This window comes from Cornus florida, unplaced genomic scaffold (assembly GCF_030987335.1).
Source record: "Cornus florida cultivar Cherokee Brave unplaced genomic scaffold, ASM3098733v1 CherokeeBrave_3.0.0_Hap2_Chr04, whole genome shotgun sequence".
Taxonomy (NCBI): domain Eukaryota; kingdom Viridiplantae; phylum Streptophyta; class Magnoliopsida; order Cornales; family Cornaceae; genus Cornus; species Cornus florida.
Genome location: NW_026775574.1, coordinates 90,401,324 through 90,421,872, shown reverse-complemented (window position 1 = coordinate 90,421,872; position 20,549 = coordinate 90,401,324). Strand labels below are relative to the sequence as shown.

The 20,549-nt window shown below is 34.6% G+C and overlaps 2 protein-coding genes and 1 long non-coding RNA gene across 3 annotated transcripts; 2 read left to right on the top strand and 1 right to left on the bottom strand.

The window, feature by feature from the left end:
* Positions 1-183: 183 nt before the first annotated feature.
* LOC132303867 (uncharacterized) lies at positions 184-2,818 on the top strand. Its single transcript, XR_009481390.1, has 2 exons — positions 184-535; positions 2,591-2,818. It is a non-coding gene; the product is annotated as an uncharacterized LOC132303867 (long non-coding RNA).
* A 448-nt stretch (positions 2,819-3,266) lies between these two features.
* On the bottom strand, positions 3,267-7,793 carry LOC132303866 (putative F-box/LRR-repeat protein At4g15060). The gene is made up of 6 exons (XM_059801309.1): positions 7,509-7,793; positions 7,259-7,325; positions 6,823-6,942; positions 5,726-6,598; positions 5,205-5,345; positions 3,267-3,753 (listed from the first exon to the last, which is right to left on the bottom strand). The coding sequence occupies exons 2-6, from the start codon at positions 7,307-7,309 to the stop codon at positions 3,442-3,444; spliced, it is 1,497 nt and encodes a 498-aa protein (XP_059657292.1). The 5' UTR covers positions 7,310-7,325; positions 7,509-7,793; the 3' UTR covers positions 3,267-3,441.
* Positions 7,794-13,069: 5,276 nt separating this feature from the next.
* On the top strand, positions 13,070-14,398 carry LOC132305329 (uncharacterized). The gene has a single exon (XM_059802988.1). It carries the CDS (start codon positions 13,070-13,072, stop codon positions 14,396-14,398), a length of 1,329 nt encoding a protein of 442 aa, XP_059658971.1.
* Positions 14,399-20,549: the final 6,151 nt, after the last annotated feature.

Here is a 20,549-nt window from a genome sequence, read left to right as displayed (position 1 = left end):
ATAAGATTACTTTTCAGTATTCTATAGACAACGTCACGTAACACTCACGTTAGCTACTTGGCGTGTTTAATATCCTCTGATTTGTGCTCCTCCACGTGGATTGGTCACGCCCGTTGGATTAAGGAGCCAGATCCAATTTTTCCCGCTCGAAATATAAATGGCACGCACTGTCAGTTCCCCAAATCCCAATTTCATTTCTACATTTTCAGATATGGCCTCGAACCGGACGTCGCCTTCTCTTCAGTGTCTCCGCCGTAACAATGTGACGGATTTTGCTCGGAATGTTGTGATAGAGAAGAAGACCGTGATCCAGATACGGATTGCGGAGGTGGAGGTCGAACAGCAGGGGAGCTCGGATCGTACGGTGGATACCGAGCATCGGATTGAGAGTTTGTGTGCTGGATTACTTGATGGCCCTTCGATAGCAGTTTCTACTCCAGAGGATACGGTGGCCGGATCATCATCGCTCCCGGTGTCAGTGCGGAGACACGCAAGCAACTGAACCATCGTGCTGTTCGCCTCCGCATCCACCTTGGTATGACATCTTCTTAATCACTCGAATTCTTTGAACGTAAATGGAATCCTTTTTGTATTTAGGTTTATTTTTTCCTACTGATATTGTCTATTTCAGTGCTTTGATATTGTTTAGTTCAATGATAGGAAAGGACTTTGTTGTTACATGACACCACCTTCCTCAAGTGAAGCATTTTATCATTTTCCTTCTCCACACAAATGATTTGACCATTTTTTCTTGGAAAAGTAGTAGTAGGTATTTTGAATGCATAGCACCAATAATAAAAATAATAAGAGTATGCGCAAAAAAGAACTATAATTTTTTTTTATTTTTTTATGAAAAAAAGTAAGATTATTAACTAAAGAGAAAAACATACAGATTTACAGGGGTCATCCCCATTACCATACAGAATTTGGGTGTAGTTATCTGAGATCAGAATAACCCCAAGACCACCTAGCTATAAGAGTAAGACTCTTGCAGAGATACCGGCTATTGCTAAACAACAGAATAAGGCTATAAATAAAACCCCTTCATATACATATAAATTACTTGCATAGTCAAGTGGACAGCGTTGATTCGAAACCACGAATCGACCCATGCATAGCATTCACCATCAGATCGGGGATCACCCTGTCTTATACCTCTGTTGCTACCAAAGTGCCCACATTATTCCCCATTAACAGACTGAAAACTTAGGAGTAGTTAGGCATAAATTAATCCAGTCAATTGTTTTATTTATGAATGCACTAAGATTTCTTGTTACGGAGGATGGGATGAATACTTGGATTGAGTTGCGGAATTGTGGATTGAGTAGACTGTGTGGAATTGAATTTGCTTGGGGTAGTTGCATGCTCGATTGCATTTGCATTTCCTAGAATCTAGATGCACACCAAGTGTTCGAGAAAATGATTATTATACATTTCCATCACTTTAAGTGCTTTAAAATGTTGCATTTACATGTGCATTTTCTTTAGTTAAATATATCCATTTATTAAACTTAACCGTGAAAAAAAATCACTCGTTAAGATGTTAATAAAAGTATTTTACGCTTAGCCAAATACTCTAAAACATCAAGTGCTTGATAAATGGAATTTTAGTTTAGCTCTCATCTCACATCCTACTACAAGATTGTCTCACTTGGGATATCTATTACTAGCTTAAGATCTCCTACATCTTTATTGCATATTCTTGAGATTTTTGCTATATGTGAGCACTTTGACATACATCCTTTATATTGAGTGAATCTCTTCTCTTAATCGGTCCACATTTGAATAACAAACTTTTAATTGGTAAAATTTCTCATTGTTTGCTAAAGACCCTATTCAACTCCCATGCCTCCTTTCTAGGGTTAATACTTGGGCAACAAACCCCATTCAACTTTAAGTTACATTTTTTATGCTATTTACTGATGATATTGTTTCAATTTATGAAACTATAACATGTATATATGTACAAAAATAAAAGTTTAAGATAAGTAAGACTAATGTGGGAAACACACATGGTTCCATATTAGAGAAGCATCAACCATATGGGAAAAATTGTTGCTCATTTCCTTGCACTCGTAAACCACTCTTTCCTTTTCAAATCCTCTCTAATCTGTTCTAGGAGGGTTGGGCATATGTAAGCTCGATATTACCAGCCATAATTGAAAGACCAAAAGATGCATTATAGTTTTTAGTTAATCAACCGTTATCCCTATGAAATTATTGCTCTGCTTATAGCTTGGAAAAGATGTATGATAAAACTTAACATTGGGTATAATTATTTAGTTTTGCTCTATTTGCTGATCAAATACAAACTGATTGGTTCGATTGATAAAAATGCCATTACCCAGTTTGATCCCGTAGGTCAAGAGCGCAGTAGATTTTAAGGCAAACAAATTGTCAATTATGCCATTTTATTCCTTCACACTGCTCGAGTCATATTTACGACGTTCTCAAAACTCTTTTTTTCCTTCTTATTGTCTTCACCAATTTTCAGTTGACTAAACATCTGTTCATCAACATTTTTTTTTCCTTCTTATTGTCTTCACCAATTTTCAGTTGACTAAACATCTGTTCATCAACATTTTTGCAGATTGATCCACACAGGATAGGAACCAAGAGGCGGCAGGGTTGTGTTTAGCTACTGGATTCTCTGAACTTGTCCTAGCTATGCGTTACTGAATTCTTGGATTCTTATTACTTTTCTATAAATCTGTAAAACCTAAAACCAAGTTGGTTTTTCTTATGATAGTCTAGGGTTTGGTTGTTTGGTCTCTCATGTTCTAGTCAATCTATAAAGCCTTTCGTATATTTGAGGATAGTATGGCATGGTAATGGGAATTGAGGAGCTTTGGCTTGAATTATGGTTTTATAAGGTGTTTGTCAGTGCAAAAGTTTGAGTTCTGCCCTTAGTTAAAACAAGCAAACGAACATACAACCACAAGATTCTCATGGAACACTCAACATTAGAGAGAACATGCAAATACAATATTGTCGTTGAACACAACATTTGAGAGTCGAGATGAACACAACATTTGAGAGTCGAGATGGTACCAACGGAGTTTTTTCTTCATTATCTTAGGCTCTGTTTGGGTCAATGTAAAATGGTTAATTTTCTCATACAGTACGTAATTCTCATTGAAGTGTTGGTCGAATAAAACTCAACTTCAGCAAATCGACCTTATCAAATATGGTTTTGCCCAACGAGGAGTTGGCAGTCAGCCACATTGTCTGCGGCTCCAGCCAAAAAGGCCACACCTGTGCAACTGTTTTGCCTGAATCAGCACTCAACAATTTGAAACTTTTTTCTGAAAATCCCAGAGCATATAGTATCACCACTTCTACCATTCTCCAGCCACAACGTATATAACATTGATTAGTAATAGTTACAAATAAACTCTCGGGGCTAGAAAAATTTGCAAATAAAAAATTTAAATTATCCTATTAAATAATAACCATTTCGATTCCTGCAGGTAGACTCGCTTTGAGCTCCATAGCACGTTCTTTTGCATATTGTTTCTCCTCAGTTTCCTCAAACATCCATGGTCTTCGTCTGCTTGAAAAACTTGTAAAGTGACGATCAATAATAATCTTCTCCAACATGACAGCATTTTTAATCAAGTATTGGGTAAGCTCAAGGTCAATAAGATGGCCAACAAACCCAACCAATTCCACCTCCTTTAGGCATTGATGGGGGCGCTTCCAAGCTTTACGCATTCTTCTTTGTACTTCCACAGAACTCTTGAAATATAATAACTGTGAAACAGGAAAGGGTTAAATCTTGTTTTAAAAATAGACAATTGAATGCGTAAGACTTGACACCATCAAAACACAAAATAACCGATTAGAAGTTAGAACAAACTTTTAGCACCAAGACTTTTTTCATTTAGAAGTAAAACATTTTTGGTGTAAGTTATTCTCCACGTAAAACCCTTTTACATGTAAAGTATTTTTTTGGATAAATTACACTTACCTCCCCCGAGGTTTGTCCTAATTACACAGACCTCCCCTTTGATTTCAAAAACTACTCTGACATCCCTTAAGAAATAAACCTAGTAGCGTAAACGGTAAACCTCTCTAGTCCCAAGTTGTGACGGACCATCAAATGGACTAATGGATTTGTGTATTTTACTTAAATGCGCTCAAATAATGACTGAAAACAATGACCACAGTCCATCACTAGCTGTATTGTCCTCTCTCTCTCCATCATTTATTCTCGTCCTAATCCCAATTTATTCTCTGTTTTTCAGAAAATTGTTTATTGACAGTTGACCTATTTTTTCTACACGAATAAAGCACACATAGAGAAATAGATTAAGAGAGAAATAAAGGAGATTTAAAGAGAGGGGGGATTATTTAGGAAGAAATGGTGGTGTTGGCGTCAAGGATGGACGAGTTGATGAATCCAGAACAACAATGGCATCTCCAAAACCCTAACAGCTGAACCCTTTGTACCCTGAAGTGATCCAATCAAATCCAGAAACCTTGTCTCTATTTCTCTCAAAACCTAAGAGGTCCTTGTACACCGGGCTACAAGAGAGTACTAAACAGGGGTCATAAGACGCGGGAGTGAAAAACAAAATTCAGGCCATGACATCACAATAAATAACCCACGTAATGGCTGAAATGTATGAATGTTGTTTAGTTATACTTTATCTTTTTAATTGCAGAAATTCATCAACTTGAAATAATTCCAATTCAAGAATTTGTGTGAACATTAAAGATCCATAAAACTAAATAGCATATCATATAGCTCTGTGTACACCAAATATGCATTGTTTATGACCCTCCTCTGCCTTTCCAATTATGCATTGTTTATGACCCTCCTCTTATAGCAGATTAAAAATAAAAAATAAAAAAATAAAAAGAAAAATAATAATACATACTTTGTAAGTACAAACTGTGATTTAGATATTAAGAAACGGAAATCTATACTTAACTTTTAAGGAGATAACTGATATATAAAATACACTGTAATTCACAAAATTTGAACCTTACAGAGGTTAATATACAATATTATATACAACTATATAAACTAATATTTTATCTGCCTAAACAATTGTAAACTATCTATAAAGAAGATAATTATGCAATGCAAGTTCCACAACCGTTGGTATAAGAGGAAGTCAGGAGACATAACTATCCTTTGGCATTATGCAAAACAGCACCTACAAATAAATAAATAGATAGATAGATAAAATATTTACCTGCAATTTAAATTTATTCAGCAAAGGCGATGCATGTATCAAGTTGGTCCAACCAAGAAGGCTTTCAAAATCACCAGCCGCAACTTGCAATGTCAAGTGCTTGAGCTTCGTAAATTTTGGAAGTTGCCGGAATACATAACCCTGAAAAGCTAAACTTATTATAAAATAACAAAACAAAAAGGGCCCTTAACTAGGGTTAGTCAAAGTATTGTGGGACGTTGGGAAGATGGACTAGATCCAGATCTAAGCTTTGGCATTATATTTGTACCAAGTAACTGTACTCAAACTCGAATCATTGCTCTAAAACTTAGTGGTTCGAGTTTTTAACATAGCATAGAGCAATAATCACTATGGTAACACTTTAGAATGCATTATTGTTGTCCAAAGTAATTGTACTCAAGCTCGAATCATTGTTCTAAAACTTAGTGGTTCGAGTTTTTAACATAGCACAAAGCAATAATCACTATGGTAACACTTTAGAATGCATTAAAAAACAATTACAATAGAGATATCCAACTGACCTCTTTCACAATTCCCAATGAGAGAGTCTCGAGCTGCGAAAAGTAGCTTGAAAACCGGAAAAGAGCGTGGTCTATTGGCTCAATGAAATCTGAACTAGACACCTCAACAAGCTGGAATGCATCTTTAATTTGCATATTTATTGTTCCACCCGGTCCAAAATATTTAAATGACACAAGACTCGTAGCACAAACCTCGAGTTCATTTAGAAGGGGGCATTTGGAAATCTCCAAAAACTTCAGCCGAAGTGAGGAACCAAAAACTTTTAAATTCACTAAATGGTCTGACCTTTCTACATGTAAAGATTCAAGAAGAGGACAATTGGAAAGGAAGTATTCAAGAATTTCTCCGCTTATGTTCAGATCCTTCAAACAGAGGGATTTTAGGGAACTAATGCTGGATAAACCAGCAGGACTTTTGATGTGAAAATAACTCTGGTTTGGAAAAGCATATCCTTCACCCACGTCCCAAAAACTTCTGTTGCATGGTTCCAAGTCCAACTCGAGCCTTTGAACACTCTTTGCTATTGCAAACTCAATCCATCTATCAATGACACGACTAGAAGAGATATTCAAACAAAAACAAACTCTAAACTCATCTATGGTTGAACCACGAAAACACTCCACCACTTTGTTCACCCAACTTATGTACCTACATCTTTCTACTTCCACTACTTTTTGTCCCGATTCAAGAGCAAAAAATGTTTCTGAAGCATCAAAGTTTAGAACCCTGTTATATGAGTATGTCCATACATGTTCCCATCTTTTCGAGAGTACACAAGTGCGTGCCGCTTCTCTAATTCCCAGAAGAGACACAATAGAAACAATAATTTCATCAGGCAACAGACTGATCCAATCCTTCTTGTAGTTGTTACTCTGATGAACCAAAACAAATTGCAAAATAAAATAAATAAAAAATAATGTAGTTGTTACTCTGAGTAACCAAAATAAATTTCAAATAAGAAAAGAAAAAAATAGTAAATAAGAATAATTCAGAAATATATATATATATATATATATATATATATATATATATATATATTTCAGACTATGTAGCAGTCTAAATTTATTATATATATATATGCATAAAGAAAACTTACCTTGAGTTTTTTTGTGCATTTAGAGATGGGCCTCATCATCCTTTTTCTCATTGAACCTGATGTCACAGTTGTTTTTGCCCTTCTGCTACTCAAATTATAGCTAAATAAGCTCTGCATAAACTACCAAAAAAAAAAAAAAACACACACACACAATTACAGATTAAGGAAGGACCTTATGATAACTCTAAATCTAATTATAATTAAAGTAAAGAGGAAAACAAACAAACCCTTCACTTAATTACCAAAAAAAACAATTACAGATTAAGGAAGGACCTTATGATAACTCTAAATTTAATTATAATTAAAGTAAAGAGGAAAACAAACAAACAATCCATTACACACACACACAAAAATAATAATAATAAAAAAAAATAGACTGATACGTAGTCTGAAATATATATATGTGTGTGTGTGCGCGCGCATAAAGAATACTTACCTTGAGTTTTTTTGTGCATTTAGAGATGGGCCTCATCATCCTTTTCCTCATTGAACCTGTATGCAGACTACCAAAAAAAAAAAACACAATTACAGATTAAGAAAGGACCTTGTGATAACTCTAAATTTAATTATAATTAAAGTAAAGAGGAAAAACAAACAAACCCTTCCCTTAATTACCCAAAAAGGGGGGGGGGGGGGGGGGGGGGGGGGGGGGTGGCGGTGGCGCTAATGCAGAAAAAGAGACTCACCTGTGTAAGATCGAAGATTCGAAATACTTATTAAAAAAAAAGATTGAAGATTCGAAATACGAGCCCTAATTTCTTCAAAGAACGAACAAAGATTGTAATTCACGTTAAATAAATAGAAGATAGTCGATGGAAGTACAAGTTTTGATTCTTTTCAAGTACTTATAAGATTGATCTGAGAATCCTAGACATAGAACACAAAAAGGTATCGCAGATTCGCAATTTCTCTTTGTTGATGAGTGACTCTTTTAACTTTTAAGTGGTCCTACGTTACGGAATTACCCCTGTGCAATTTGAAAGATTGTTTTAAATAGGAATTTCGGTAAAGTTCATTAGTAGTAAGATTTTTGAAAATAAAAATATAGTTTTAAAATTGTAATTTAAGAATTTTTTTTTTTTTTTTTTTAAATTATAGTAAAAAATAAAAATATATTTTATTTTTTACCAAATGCACCATTGCTATCCGACCTAAAACAAAACACCAAGCAGCACATTTTTTTATTTTAATATAGTTTTTTGTATTGGAAATTTTCAATAAATTATTCTCATTTTGTTTTAACACAAAAATAATACCATTGATGGGATCATTTTTGTCTTTTGACACAACAACAAGCTAATTATAATGATTAGGGTATTTCGCAATTCAATTAAAAAATTTAAATTATTAGATGGGCTGACACCAATAACCCATGTATATCTATTTCACTTCCTATCTGAATCCGATGTTAGACATGACTCCCCTCGTTACACTCTTCCTCAACCGAACTCACAACACCTTCGATGCGATCGAGCTAGAAATAGCAACAAGGCGGGTATAGAGAGCGTTTGCCTAAATCCGTACCCACCCCGTTTAATTATGGACAAATCCAAACCCGTCTCATACAAACGAGTTTAAATTTTACAATTCATACCCGCATTATTAGGAGATTAGTGTACCCGTACCCATGCCCGCCCCTACCCATTTACAATTTTTTTTTTTTTTTTTTTTTTTTTGTTGTTACCTATATAAATAAATTGATAAAAATTATAAATTCAACATAATGTAAATATACAGTAAATAATGATATATATATATATATATATATATATATATATATATATATATATCAACACAATAATGTGTATTCATTTATAGCACTTGTATACATATATCTATATTTTAAAAAAATTTAAAAATTATAAAGAGCGGGGCGGGTGTTTCTTAAAACCCATACCCGCCAATAACTCGCGATAGGTTTAAAATCTAAATCCATACCCGTCCCTACAATACATAAATGGTTTCCATACCCGTGTCATTTAGGGTGGGATGGGCGGGGAGTACAAATTGTCAATTTGCCATCTCTAGATCTGGGCACCCTGCCTACTCGAGGGTTCTCATTCAGATGTAGAGTTATAAACAGATCGGATTAGGACCGGATCTGGCCTGACCCAATTCGAATCCGATAAATACTTTACCTGATCCGTTTCAATAATATGACGGATATTTCGTAAATGAATCCATATCCAATTTATTATTAAATGGATATTCGATCTGATAAGGGTGTATTAAAAAAATAATAATAATGTCAAAAGAGAATAAAAAAACAATCATTAAAAAAAATAATAATAGAAAACAAAGGACAAATAAAATTTAGAAGAAAAATGGGTAATAAAAAGAGAGGAAAGAAGAAGAGGAGAAAATAATAATAAGAATATTTTTATAATATGTAAATATATAACACACACACACACACACACACTATATTTAACATATTATATAAATTTTATTTTGGATCAGATTGACAAAAATCCATATCCAGTTTGTTTAGTTAAAGAATTATCGGATTCAGATTGCTAATGGCTCAAGTCGGATTCGGGTTGGGTTCCAATAAGAATTCGATCTATTAACAGGTCTGCCCGGACGCCTCCGCGTTGGACACTTGGCATGACATTGGATCCAAAAATTTAAGCTATTAGGTGAGGCTAACACAAAACCTATGAAGCACGGACATCCCTCATAGGGATCCCGTACTAGTGTCCGACACTTCTGTGAAGTGACCAAAAATTATTTTTTATTGGTCGCGGGGTGGACAAGGCTAGGACCCGCGGAGGACACGTACCGGACACAGCGCGGTATATTTTGTAATTTTTTTTTATAAGAAAAATGGCATACCTAATGTAATTTTAGAAGTTTAACTCTTTTGACTCTTTTGTATGAGATTCTGAACTTCTACTTTTATTAAATTTTATGATTCCATTATGTTTATTTTTTTATTTGATTTATTCATTTTAGTACTGAAATTAAATAAATTTTAGACCGCAGCAAGAAAAACAGAGAGAAATCAGAAAAATTATACTTGTGGATGTGTGTAAAATGTAAACTGTAAAATTGTTGATAACTTTGCTTTGTTCTTAGTTAATTGAAATATTTCTTTTATTGCAGTATTTTTTTGGGGAGGTTAGATATGTGGTACTGTGAATTTTGAATATATAATTATATATATATATATATATAAAATTTTATAGGCGTATTCTCACCGTGATATAATTTTATAGATATATGGTACTGTGAATTTCCTATTGTTTTGAAATTTGCCATGTCGCCGAATCCGTGTCGTATCGTACCCGTATCCCATGTCCGTGCTTCATAGCACAAAACTCATGTATACCTATTTCACTGCCCATCTGGATCCGATATGGGAAATAACTCTCGTTATAACATTAATCCTCTTCATGAGTATATAGGTTAAAATCATAAAACCCCCATATTGTTTACAAAAACAACATATAACCCCTTCAATTATTAAAAAACCTCCTAAACTAACAAAAACTATCACATTTCCCCCTTTTTGTGACAAAACCGTTAAGTTATTACGAATTGACAAAAATGACCTTTATAATATAATATTAATTTAAAAGTTAAATGTGTTCTTTTAAAAATGTCAGTTATGTCCATGATATATATATATATATATATATATATATATATATATCTACAGTAACTGTCGGCAGAATCACTATTCCCGACAAAGAACTATTCATCTACAATAACCGTTGGCACAAACGATAGGAACAGTAACTCACTATTTACCAACAGTTAAAAGCAGTCCGAAAAGTTAAAAGTTACTTTTTGAAAGCCGAAAATTACGCCTCAAATGTCTCCAGCCTCGCCTATAAATGCAGTGGTCAGTCCCATTGCTCATTAGGCTTCATTCAGGCTTCGTTTCAGAGAGAATTCAGGCTTCAGCTTTCATAGTTTGTAATATTCAATTCAGTTTCCTTCTTCTGTTGTAATACATCCAGTATGCTGTATACAACCTTCTACCAGTAACATATCAGTTTGTAAGTTATTTTATTAATATTCAGTTATTGTAATCTTTTGTAATTACTTTCTGTTTTAATATCAGTTTGATTTCAGTTATTCTACTCCTATATATATATATATAATCTTGGTCGGTTATACACCGCCTTAATTAATTTATTCTGTTTTATATATATATGTTTGGTGTATACTATTTTAACGCTTTACTTGTTTTAAGTTAATGTGCGCTTCCCTTCCCTTTGGTATCAGAGCCATTTAGTGGTTATTTGTATAATCTATTCTGTGTCTTCTTTCTTGCCTATCTTGTTTGATTGTTTTGTTTAAATCATTATGTTTATTGATTCTCATATTGTTGTACTCTTACTCCTTCTTATAAGTCCAGATCCAAACAATAAGACCCGAGCCAAACAGTAAGACCCAAGAGAGGCCTGAGCGGGACGGCATGGGCGGATGAGTGCGTGGATAGGAATTAGATACCACTTTGAGAGAATCATAAAGATAGTATGTTTTATCCAGTCAACCATCCTTGGATAGTTTGAGTTAAGTAACCATGAATAAGTTATTCAGGTCTTCCTCTTCTATGAATTCTAGATCCAGAACTAACTTACCTCCCCCAGTTCCAAACATAATCAATGAAGAAGAATACTAGGTTGAAGATCTTAGTTTAGATTTTAGTGATTGGAATATTCCTCGTATTCGAACAAGAGAAATCTACAAAACTAGTTTCTTTAAGTCAACATTTCTTAGTAACTACATAGTTAAAACAGTAAAACAAATCTACTCCTTATCCAGAGAACATGAAAAATGCCAGTTACTCACTAGTAAAGCAATTAAGAAACATAAAGATTATGGAGCCAATTTCATCCACATAGGATTAGTCCAAGTAGCCATTAATCCATTAGGTGGTGCTGGTCTCAACGCCTCAGTACTCTTAGCTCTTCGTGATGCTAGATTCCTAGAATATGATGATAGTCTCCTAGGAATAGTCGAAACCAGTCTCTGTAATGGTCCAGTTCATTTTAATTGCTACCCAGATCTAACCCTCAGTCTAACTAATCCTCATTTATTGAAAGCCTTAACCCTTAATATTAAAACTTCTGGTTACAAAATGCTCCCTGGTTCACAACCTCTAGGTCTTATATATCGAGTTTACTATAAGACAAAAGGAACCAATCTCAACATCAAAGTAATGAAGAAAGATGCTAAATGACATATTCTATTAATTGAAAGTAGTTCTGCTGATGCTAATATTCAACTAGAGAAAACTATTGCTTGGAAAGATATTTCTTTACCAAATGAGTGGTTTCTTGAGAATGAAAATCATCCAGTAAAAATACAAAATGATATCTGTAGTCTTGATAGAGTCCAGGAATATATTGACGGAACAGTTAGAATAAGCTTTGATGAACAACGCCTTCTGACTTGCTCTCGTCCTTCTACTTCCTCCAGACTAGATCTTGACAAAGATAGTGACTCGATCCCTCCTCTTGCAAGAAAGAATTCAAAACTTAATCCTCCGTCTAAGGACACTAAGTTAAAAGACATTCACATTGAAGAACAAATTAGTCATCCTTGCTATGAGCGAACTCCTCCAGTTACTGTTAAGTCTCAGTTTGCACCTAATTCCCCTTCCCCTTCTGATTTCTTGGGAAACATAAACCCAATAGATCCTTCTCTAAATACTATTAGTAAACCTTTTAAATATAATCTCTCCAAGTTACATGACGAATATTCCTCCCCAGAAAATAAGCTTAAAAGGAAAACCTTCAGAAAGTCACATTCTGAGAAAGAACAAAATAAAGTTCTCCGACATTGGCAAAGATTTATGATAGATCATCGAATAGAAATCAAATTTTTTAATTATCTCGAAAATTATCATAATCAAGTCAATGTAATAACCAAAGTCAAGGGGAAAAAACTAGATAAATCAATAGTTTCTTCTTCCCATCCTCCACTAGATTCCATAACTTTAGATCATATGGGAACAGAAATCCCTACCTCTCCTTTAAAGGTCACCACCACAGTCACTGATAATGACACACAAAAGATAATTGAACAAAACAATTTTACCAATCAATATTTGCATACTATTGGGACTCAACTTGATAAGATTGAGCTTTCCCTTACTCAGTCTTCTATTCCTCCTGTCACTTCCACCCCACTTGAGTCACCAATTATTTCTATGCCTACACAGCGAAAAGGCCTTCCCAAAGCCCTTCCTGATCCATCTGTCATTCTCTAGATTGAGACTCTTCTCAAAACCATGGAGAAAGGCAAAGCCATTAAAGAAGCTAAAACACTCATTGTCATCAATAATACTGATGATTCTGATAGTCTTTCTTCTACCTCTAGTTACCCCTTTGATATTCAACAAATTGAACATGCTTTTTCTAATCTCGAGATTAATCGACTAGTCAATAAACGTGTCAACCCAACTAGTCTTACCAAAAATTGGTACCCTAGACCGACACCTCCTGATCTTCAATATGAAGAAAGAAATATTCAAAATCAATTTTCTGTCTCCTCTGATAAACTCTATGAATGGAATATTGATGGTTTATCAGAACAAGAAATTCTTAATAAACTCAGTCATATTTCCATGGTGGCTAATAATTATGTTACCACACATAATCTTAGTCAACCCGAAATAGTTGATCTGCTAGCTTCAGGATTTTCAGGGATGTTAAAATCTTGGTGGGAGAAACATCTAACTGAAGATTCTCGAACACAAATAAAAAATGCTATTAAAAAAGACAATGATGGTCTTCCCATTTTTGATGAAGCCATAGGTCGTGCTATTCCTGATGTAGTCAATACTCTTGTTTATACCATAGTTGACCATTTTATAGGCACTCCAAGTAACATCACCTCCAGAATACATGACCAACTTACAAATCTCTCTTGCCCAACCATGAGTGATTTCAGATGGTATAAAGATGTATTCTTATCTAGAGTTATGATGAGAGATGATAGTAACAAACCATTCTGGAAAGAAAAATTCATTAATGGGTTACCTAACCTCTTTGCTCACAAGATTAGAGATACCTTTAGTAAAGCTACAGGTAACATTGATTATGATAATCTCACATATGGCAATATCATCAGCTTAATCCAAAAGGAAGGATTAAGGATGTGTATTGACATGAAAATTAGTAACCAGTTACAAGATGATAGGAAAAGAGCTAAATATGAAATGGGAACCTTTTGTGAACAATATGGTCTTCCACCCATAGCTCCCTCTCGCCAAAATCCCAAATCACACAAGAAGAGTTACAAAAGTTACCGTAGGAACTACAAAAATAAGAAACCAGTCTTTCCAAAAAATGAATATTATTCTCAAAAGCCTAAACCTAAAAACAAATTTGAGAAAAAGAGCTTCAAGAGAAAGAATAACCCTACTACCACAGATGCTAGTAAGGTTAAATGCCACAAATGTGGTCGTCTAGGTCACTTTGCAAAGGATTGTTATGCAAAGATAAAGATCAATCAGTTACAAATCCCTAATGAAATTAAAGAATCCATTTACCAAATTCTCCAGTTAAAAGACACTGATGATAGTAGTAGTGATCCAGAAGTTGGTTCCTCTTCCTAGTCATCTGATGCTTCTCCTAGTGCTCCCAATATTACACTAGGATGTAAAGATAGTTGCTGCAATCCTGATAAGTCACTTAATATTCTCATAAAAAATGATGAACAAGAACATTTACTTATTGATTTAAGCAGTAAGGTAGATGACCCTGAGTTAAAAACCTTATATCTTAAAAAACTTAAGGTGTTATTAGGTAACTCAGAACCTGAAGCCCCAACAATTAGTAAGCCCAATTTTAGTCTATATAAAACTTTAGAAAGGTTTAATAACAAACCTAAAGAAGTCACTATCCAAGATTTGCAAACAGAAATTAACATAATAAAAACTGAGATTAAAAATCTCAAGACAGATCACCAAGTCACCAAAAATGATATTCAGGAATTAAAACAAAATCCTGCTTTTTCTTTTATAGGAAAAGAATCTTCTGACTCCTTTAGTGAGGAAACTTCTACTCATTCAGTAAAATCAAAACATTTAAACCCCTTTGGTTCTGAATCTTCTAACAAACTCCAAATTTTAAATCACATCTCATTCTAGAGATGGTATACTAAAGTTACCCTTATCATCAACAAAGATTTCAAACTTGAAGTCATTGCTTTGATTGATACATGAGCTGATCTTAACTGTATTCAGGAAGGTCTTATACCAACCAAATATTATGAGAAAACCTCTGAAAGGCTAAGCTCAACTAATGGTAGTAAAATGGACATAAAATACAAGCTCTTTAAAGCTCATATTTGTCAAAACAATGTATGTTTCAAAACATCCTTTGTCTTGGTCAAAAATATGACTGACAAGCTCATTTTAGGAATTCCATTCATCTACCTCCTCTATCCCTTTACTACTAATGATGAAGGATTAGTTACTCGACCTTTTGGACATGAAGTCCAGTTCCAGTTTCTTAGTCCCCCTTCCAAAAAAGAGTTAAAATCAGTTATCGATTCTTCTGTTTCGAAAACACTAAACTTGTTACATAATAAAACTCAACAGTTGAGTTTTTTAAAGGAAGAAGTCAATTACAAAAGAATTGATGTTCAGTTAACTGATCTAGTCCTCCAAACAAAAATTTAAGATTTTGAATAACAAATTAAAAATACAGTTTGTTCTGATCTACCAACTGCTTTTTGGCACAGAAAGAGACATTCTGTGAAGTTACCTTACATTAAAGGATTTAAGAGAAGGCATATTCCCACTAAGGCAAGGCCTATCCAAATGAGTCCTGAAGTCATGGAATTCTGTAAAAAAGAAATTAATGATCTTCTACACAAGAAGATTATTAAAAAGAGTAAGTCACCTTGGTCGTGTCCAGCTTTCTATGTTCAGAAAAACTCTGAAATCGAAAGAGGTGTTCCCCGTTTAGTCATTAATTACAAACCCTTAAATAAGGTCTTAGAGTGGATTAGGTACCCTATTCCCAATAAGAAAGATCTTATCAACCGCCTCAGTCAAGCAGTTATTTTCTCCAAATTTGATATGAAGTCAGAATTTTGGCAGATTCGCTTTCGAAAGAAAGATAGGTACAAAACTGCCTTTACTACTCCATTTGGTCATTATGAATAGAAAGTAATGCCCTTTGGATTGAAAAATGCTCCTAGTGAATTCCAGAATATCATGAATGATATTTTCAATCCTTATAGTCACTTTTCCATTGTTTATATTGATAATGTTCTTATCTACTCCAAGTCCATTGATGAACACTGGAAACATTTGAAATCGTTTCTAGCAACAATTCAAAAAAATGGTCTTGTTGTTTCTGCTACAAAAATCAAGTTATTCCAAACTAACATCAGGTTTCTTGGTTACAATATCTATCAAGGCCAGATTCGCCCTATTGATAGGTCTCTTCAATTTGCTGATAAATTCCCAGACCAAATTTTAGAAAAATCACAATTATAGCGATTCTTGGGGTCTCTAAATTACATTGCTGATTTTTACAAAGATCTTCGCAAACAATGCAAGCCCCTATTTGATCACCTTCAAAGTAACCATCCTCCATGGACCTCTGTTCATACTGATATAGTTAAATCCATTAAGCATTATGTCAAGTCATTGCCTTGTCTTGGTATTCCAACTACTGATTCTTTCAAAATAATTGAAACCGATGCCTCTGATATTGGATATGGTGGCATCCTCAAGCAACGAGTCAGTCCAAATGCTCCTGAACAATTAGTTCGTTTCCATTCTGGTGTTTGGACAAAAGCACAAAGTAACTATAGTACTATTAAAAAGGAAATTTTATTTATTGTTTTATGTATTAGTAAATTTCAAGATGATATTTTAAATCAAAAGTTTTTAATCAGAGTTGATTGTCAAAGTGCAAAATATGTTTTAGAAAAAGATGTTGAAAATATTGCTTCTAAACAGATTTTTACCCGGTGGCAAGCTATATTAAGTATATTTGATTTTGATATGGAATATATCAAAGGAAGTGACAATTTTATTCTAGATTTTCTTACAAGGGAATTCTTATAGAAATCTGATGGCAGACCGACAGCCTCCCTAGAGGCCCCAATTAGTTAGACCATTTGATATTTGCTCCAGCAAAACCCCAGTCACCAGATCACAAACCCAGTTACAGCAATCCTCTACTTTGGTTGTCTCTAACAGATTTCAACCACTTCCTTCTCAGTTACCATCCTTCAAGTCTGCTCCTGCACCTGATCCTTTCTAAGTTACTACTAGAAGCTCCCCCCAATCACCTACACCAAGAACCACTGCCAAATCACCCAGTAACTACATGGGAAAACCTATTTCTCCCTTATTCTACATTGAACCCTCTCTTAGTCACATACAGGACCCCATTCATTATTGCTCCAGTCAACCCTTCAAGTCACTCCAATTTTACAAAAATATTTTGTATTCCACAAAGTCCATCCGTATTAACCAAATTTTTGATAAAACTGATAAGAAAAAGGTACTCTACCATTCTTTATATATATATAAAAAAATCATGTCCTTAGAAGAATGGGGTAGTCACCCTGCTTTATGCAAACCATTACCTGATAATGATTATGTATTTAATTACCATTATTACATGAATGCCTGGTTTCTCATCACGCTTCACCAAAATGAGTCATTCATTTATTCCTGGTTTCTCAATTTTGATAACTAATTCAATTACAAAGCCCAAATTCCTACTTGGTTTGTTAAATGGTGGTCTCAGTATGGCTCCATTCCTGAGATCTTGCCCCTAGATCTTGTAAACCAAATCAAGTACTTTCACACAGTTTACAAAGTTAACAAATACAACTCTCAGTTCCCTATTCTCCTCGTGTTCTCCTGCAAATACAAAGTTCCATGGATATTTAAATGGCAATATGATGTCCAAGGAACCATGGTTATCCGTTGTCACTATGTTAAATGGTGGGACGCCTTTCAAATTGACAGAATCATTGGTTACATTGAGGGAGATTTTTCCAAGTAGTCACCAACACCAGTCACAGCAGTTTCACAAGCACAACAAGTAACTCAGCCCAAACAGCCCTTTTCTGTAAACACTTCCAAGTCCAAGAAAACTCCCAAGTCGGAGATTGAAGAACTCAAGAAAATGGCTGCTTCCTTAACTGATCGCCTCCAAGAGTTATCACAAGAAGAAGAAGACGCTGATGATGCATCTTCTGCAGCTAAGTCTAGTCACCCAGTTAATTTATATGATGACCCTGTATTCCAGGATAGTCAAGACCCATACCAAGATGATCCATTCTGTTAAAAACTTGGTTTGGCCCGAAGTCACTATTTCTACAGTAACTGTCGGCAGAATCACTATTCCCGACAAGGAACTATTTATCTACAGTAACCGTCGGCACAAACGACAGGAACAGTAACTCACTATTTACCAACAGTTAAAAGCAGTCCGAAAAGTCAAAAGTTACTTTTTGAAAGCCGGAAATTACGCCTCAAATGTCTCTAGCCTCGCCTATAAATGCAGTAGTCAGTCCCATTGCTCATCAGGCTTCATTCAGGCTTCGTTTCAGAGAGAATTCAGGCTTCAGCTTTCATAGTTTGTAATATTCAATTCAGTTTCCTTCTTCTGTTGTAATACATCCAGTATGCTGTATACAACCTTCTACTAGTAACATATCAGTTTGTAAGTTATTTTATTAATATTCAGTTATTATAATCTTTTGTAATTACTTTCTGTTTTAATATCAGTTTGATTTAAGTTATTCTACTCATATATATATATATATATATATATATATATATATATATATATATATATAATCTTGGTCGGTTATACACCGCCTTAATTAATTTATTCTGTTTTATATATATATGCTTGGTGTATACTATTTTAATGCTTTACTTGTTTTAAGTTAATGTGCGCTTCCCTTCCCTTTAGTATATCTTTTCTCTCTATACAATAGGTTAGGGGTGCATACGATGAGGTTCGGGTTACATCAATTAAACCATAATAGAGGAATTAGAGCAATCAAACCATAATACTTAGATTCAGACTACATCAATGCCCTAAAAGAGGAATTAGCTACTCATGACGATGCAAGATATCATTTGTGTTGTTGTAGTCTTCATCATCATGGACTGCACTTCTTTTTTGAGGATTTTCACCTTTAATGCTTCAGAGTAACTTCCAAAACCCTAAAAGCGGCCACTAGATCTAAGAGAGAATTCAGAGCAAAACCAAAGAGGTTTTATGTGGCCTTGTGCCTCCTTTTATAGAAGAACTGACTTCTAATGAGGATTGGATGGGCTTTAGGTTTTCTAGGGTCATTTGGGCCGTTTGGGATGAATTGTGACAGCCTTGGTTTTTCAAGCCAGTGCGTCCTGTGATGAACCGAAGATTGACCCGATAACAGATCTAAATGCGGAAGCAAAAATAGAAAACAAGACTCTAAGAAGTTAAAGTGACATTCCATGAGGCCACAGATCTCAACGAGAATAATGTAGAAGCGAAAGATCAGAAAAAGACCGAACAGGCCTCCAAGGGCAAATTAGTCTTTTCACATGGAAACAACGTCTTTGGGAATGTACATCATTCCTAAGACACATCCGTGACTTCTGATGAAGTCACGGGACTCAAAAAAAAGTAGTGGAAGCGAATTAAAAGAAAATCGGACAAATTTAGCCCCAAGGGCAAAATGGTTATTTTTGAAAATATAAAATCGGGTGCTATCGAGCACACCACTGGAAAGACAGCGAAAAATTAATCAAGTTAGACTCAAGAATCACTTGATTTGGAGTCCGAATGGAAGAGAAAAGTCAAAACAAAGTTTTGACAGCAATGAATAGTAACCTAGGCAAAATGCTGAAATCCGTGTGCCGTTTTGAGGCACTAAACGACGTTTTTTGGAGAAACACAAAAAAGAAACCCCCCTCAAAATAATTTTTCCAAGCTGACCATGTTAAAAGAAAATTTATTTGTGACGTAAAATCTACAAAATTCCCTTATAACATACCTTTTCAAATAGTGTAGATGCGCACAGGAAATTAGATTTGATGTGGGGTTTTTGGGTCCAAGACGATATTTTTTGGAAAAACACGAAGAAGAAACCCCCCTTAAAATCATGTTTTCTACCCAAATATGTGGAATAAAATGAAAAAAACATGCTGTAAAATCCCTAAAATGCCCCTATATCAGCATAGGTCAAGAGGGTTAAAAAACTGCTACATGCTTTTCTGAAATCTGCCAGAACATAGAGCAAAAAACGGGACTCTTAACGACATTTTCTGGAAAAACATGAAGAAGAAACCCCTCATAAAATCAAGTTTTCTATCCTACACTGTGAACGGAAACCAAAAAAACACACTGTGAAATACCCAGAATACCCCTAGATCAGTAAAGGGTTAAAAACTCAGAAAATGTAACTTTGTACCAAGAATGCATTTGACCTTAAATGCATTTCTAGGTTGAAAAGAATGTGCACAAAAGTGTAATAAATGATTCTAAGTGCACAGGAATGGTCCGAGGCTCCCGAGAAGCCCTGACTCAGAATCCGACCCCTCGATGGCTAAGTATAAGAAAAATGGACTTGAAATGGAAAATTTGAAATCCAAAATATCAAATGGAGTCAAATTACCATTTGGCCCTTGGTCATACTTCATACATGATTAATGAGACCCTATAGAAGAATAAAATTGGAATTCCCACACCCGATGCAACCATGGTAAAACAATGACTTGTGATTTTTCAATA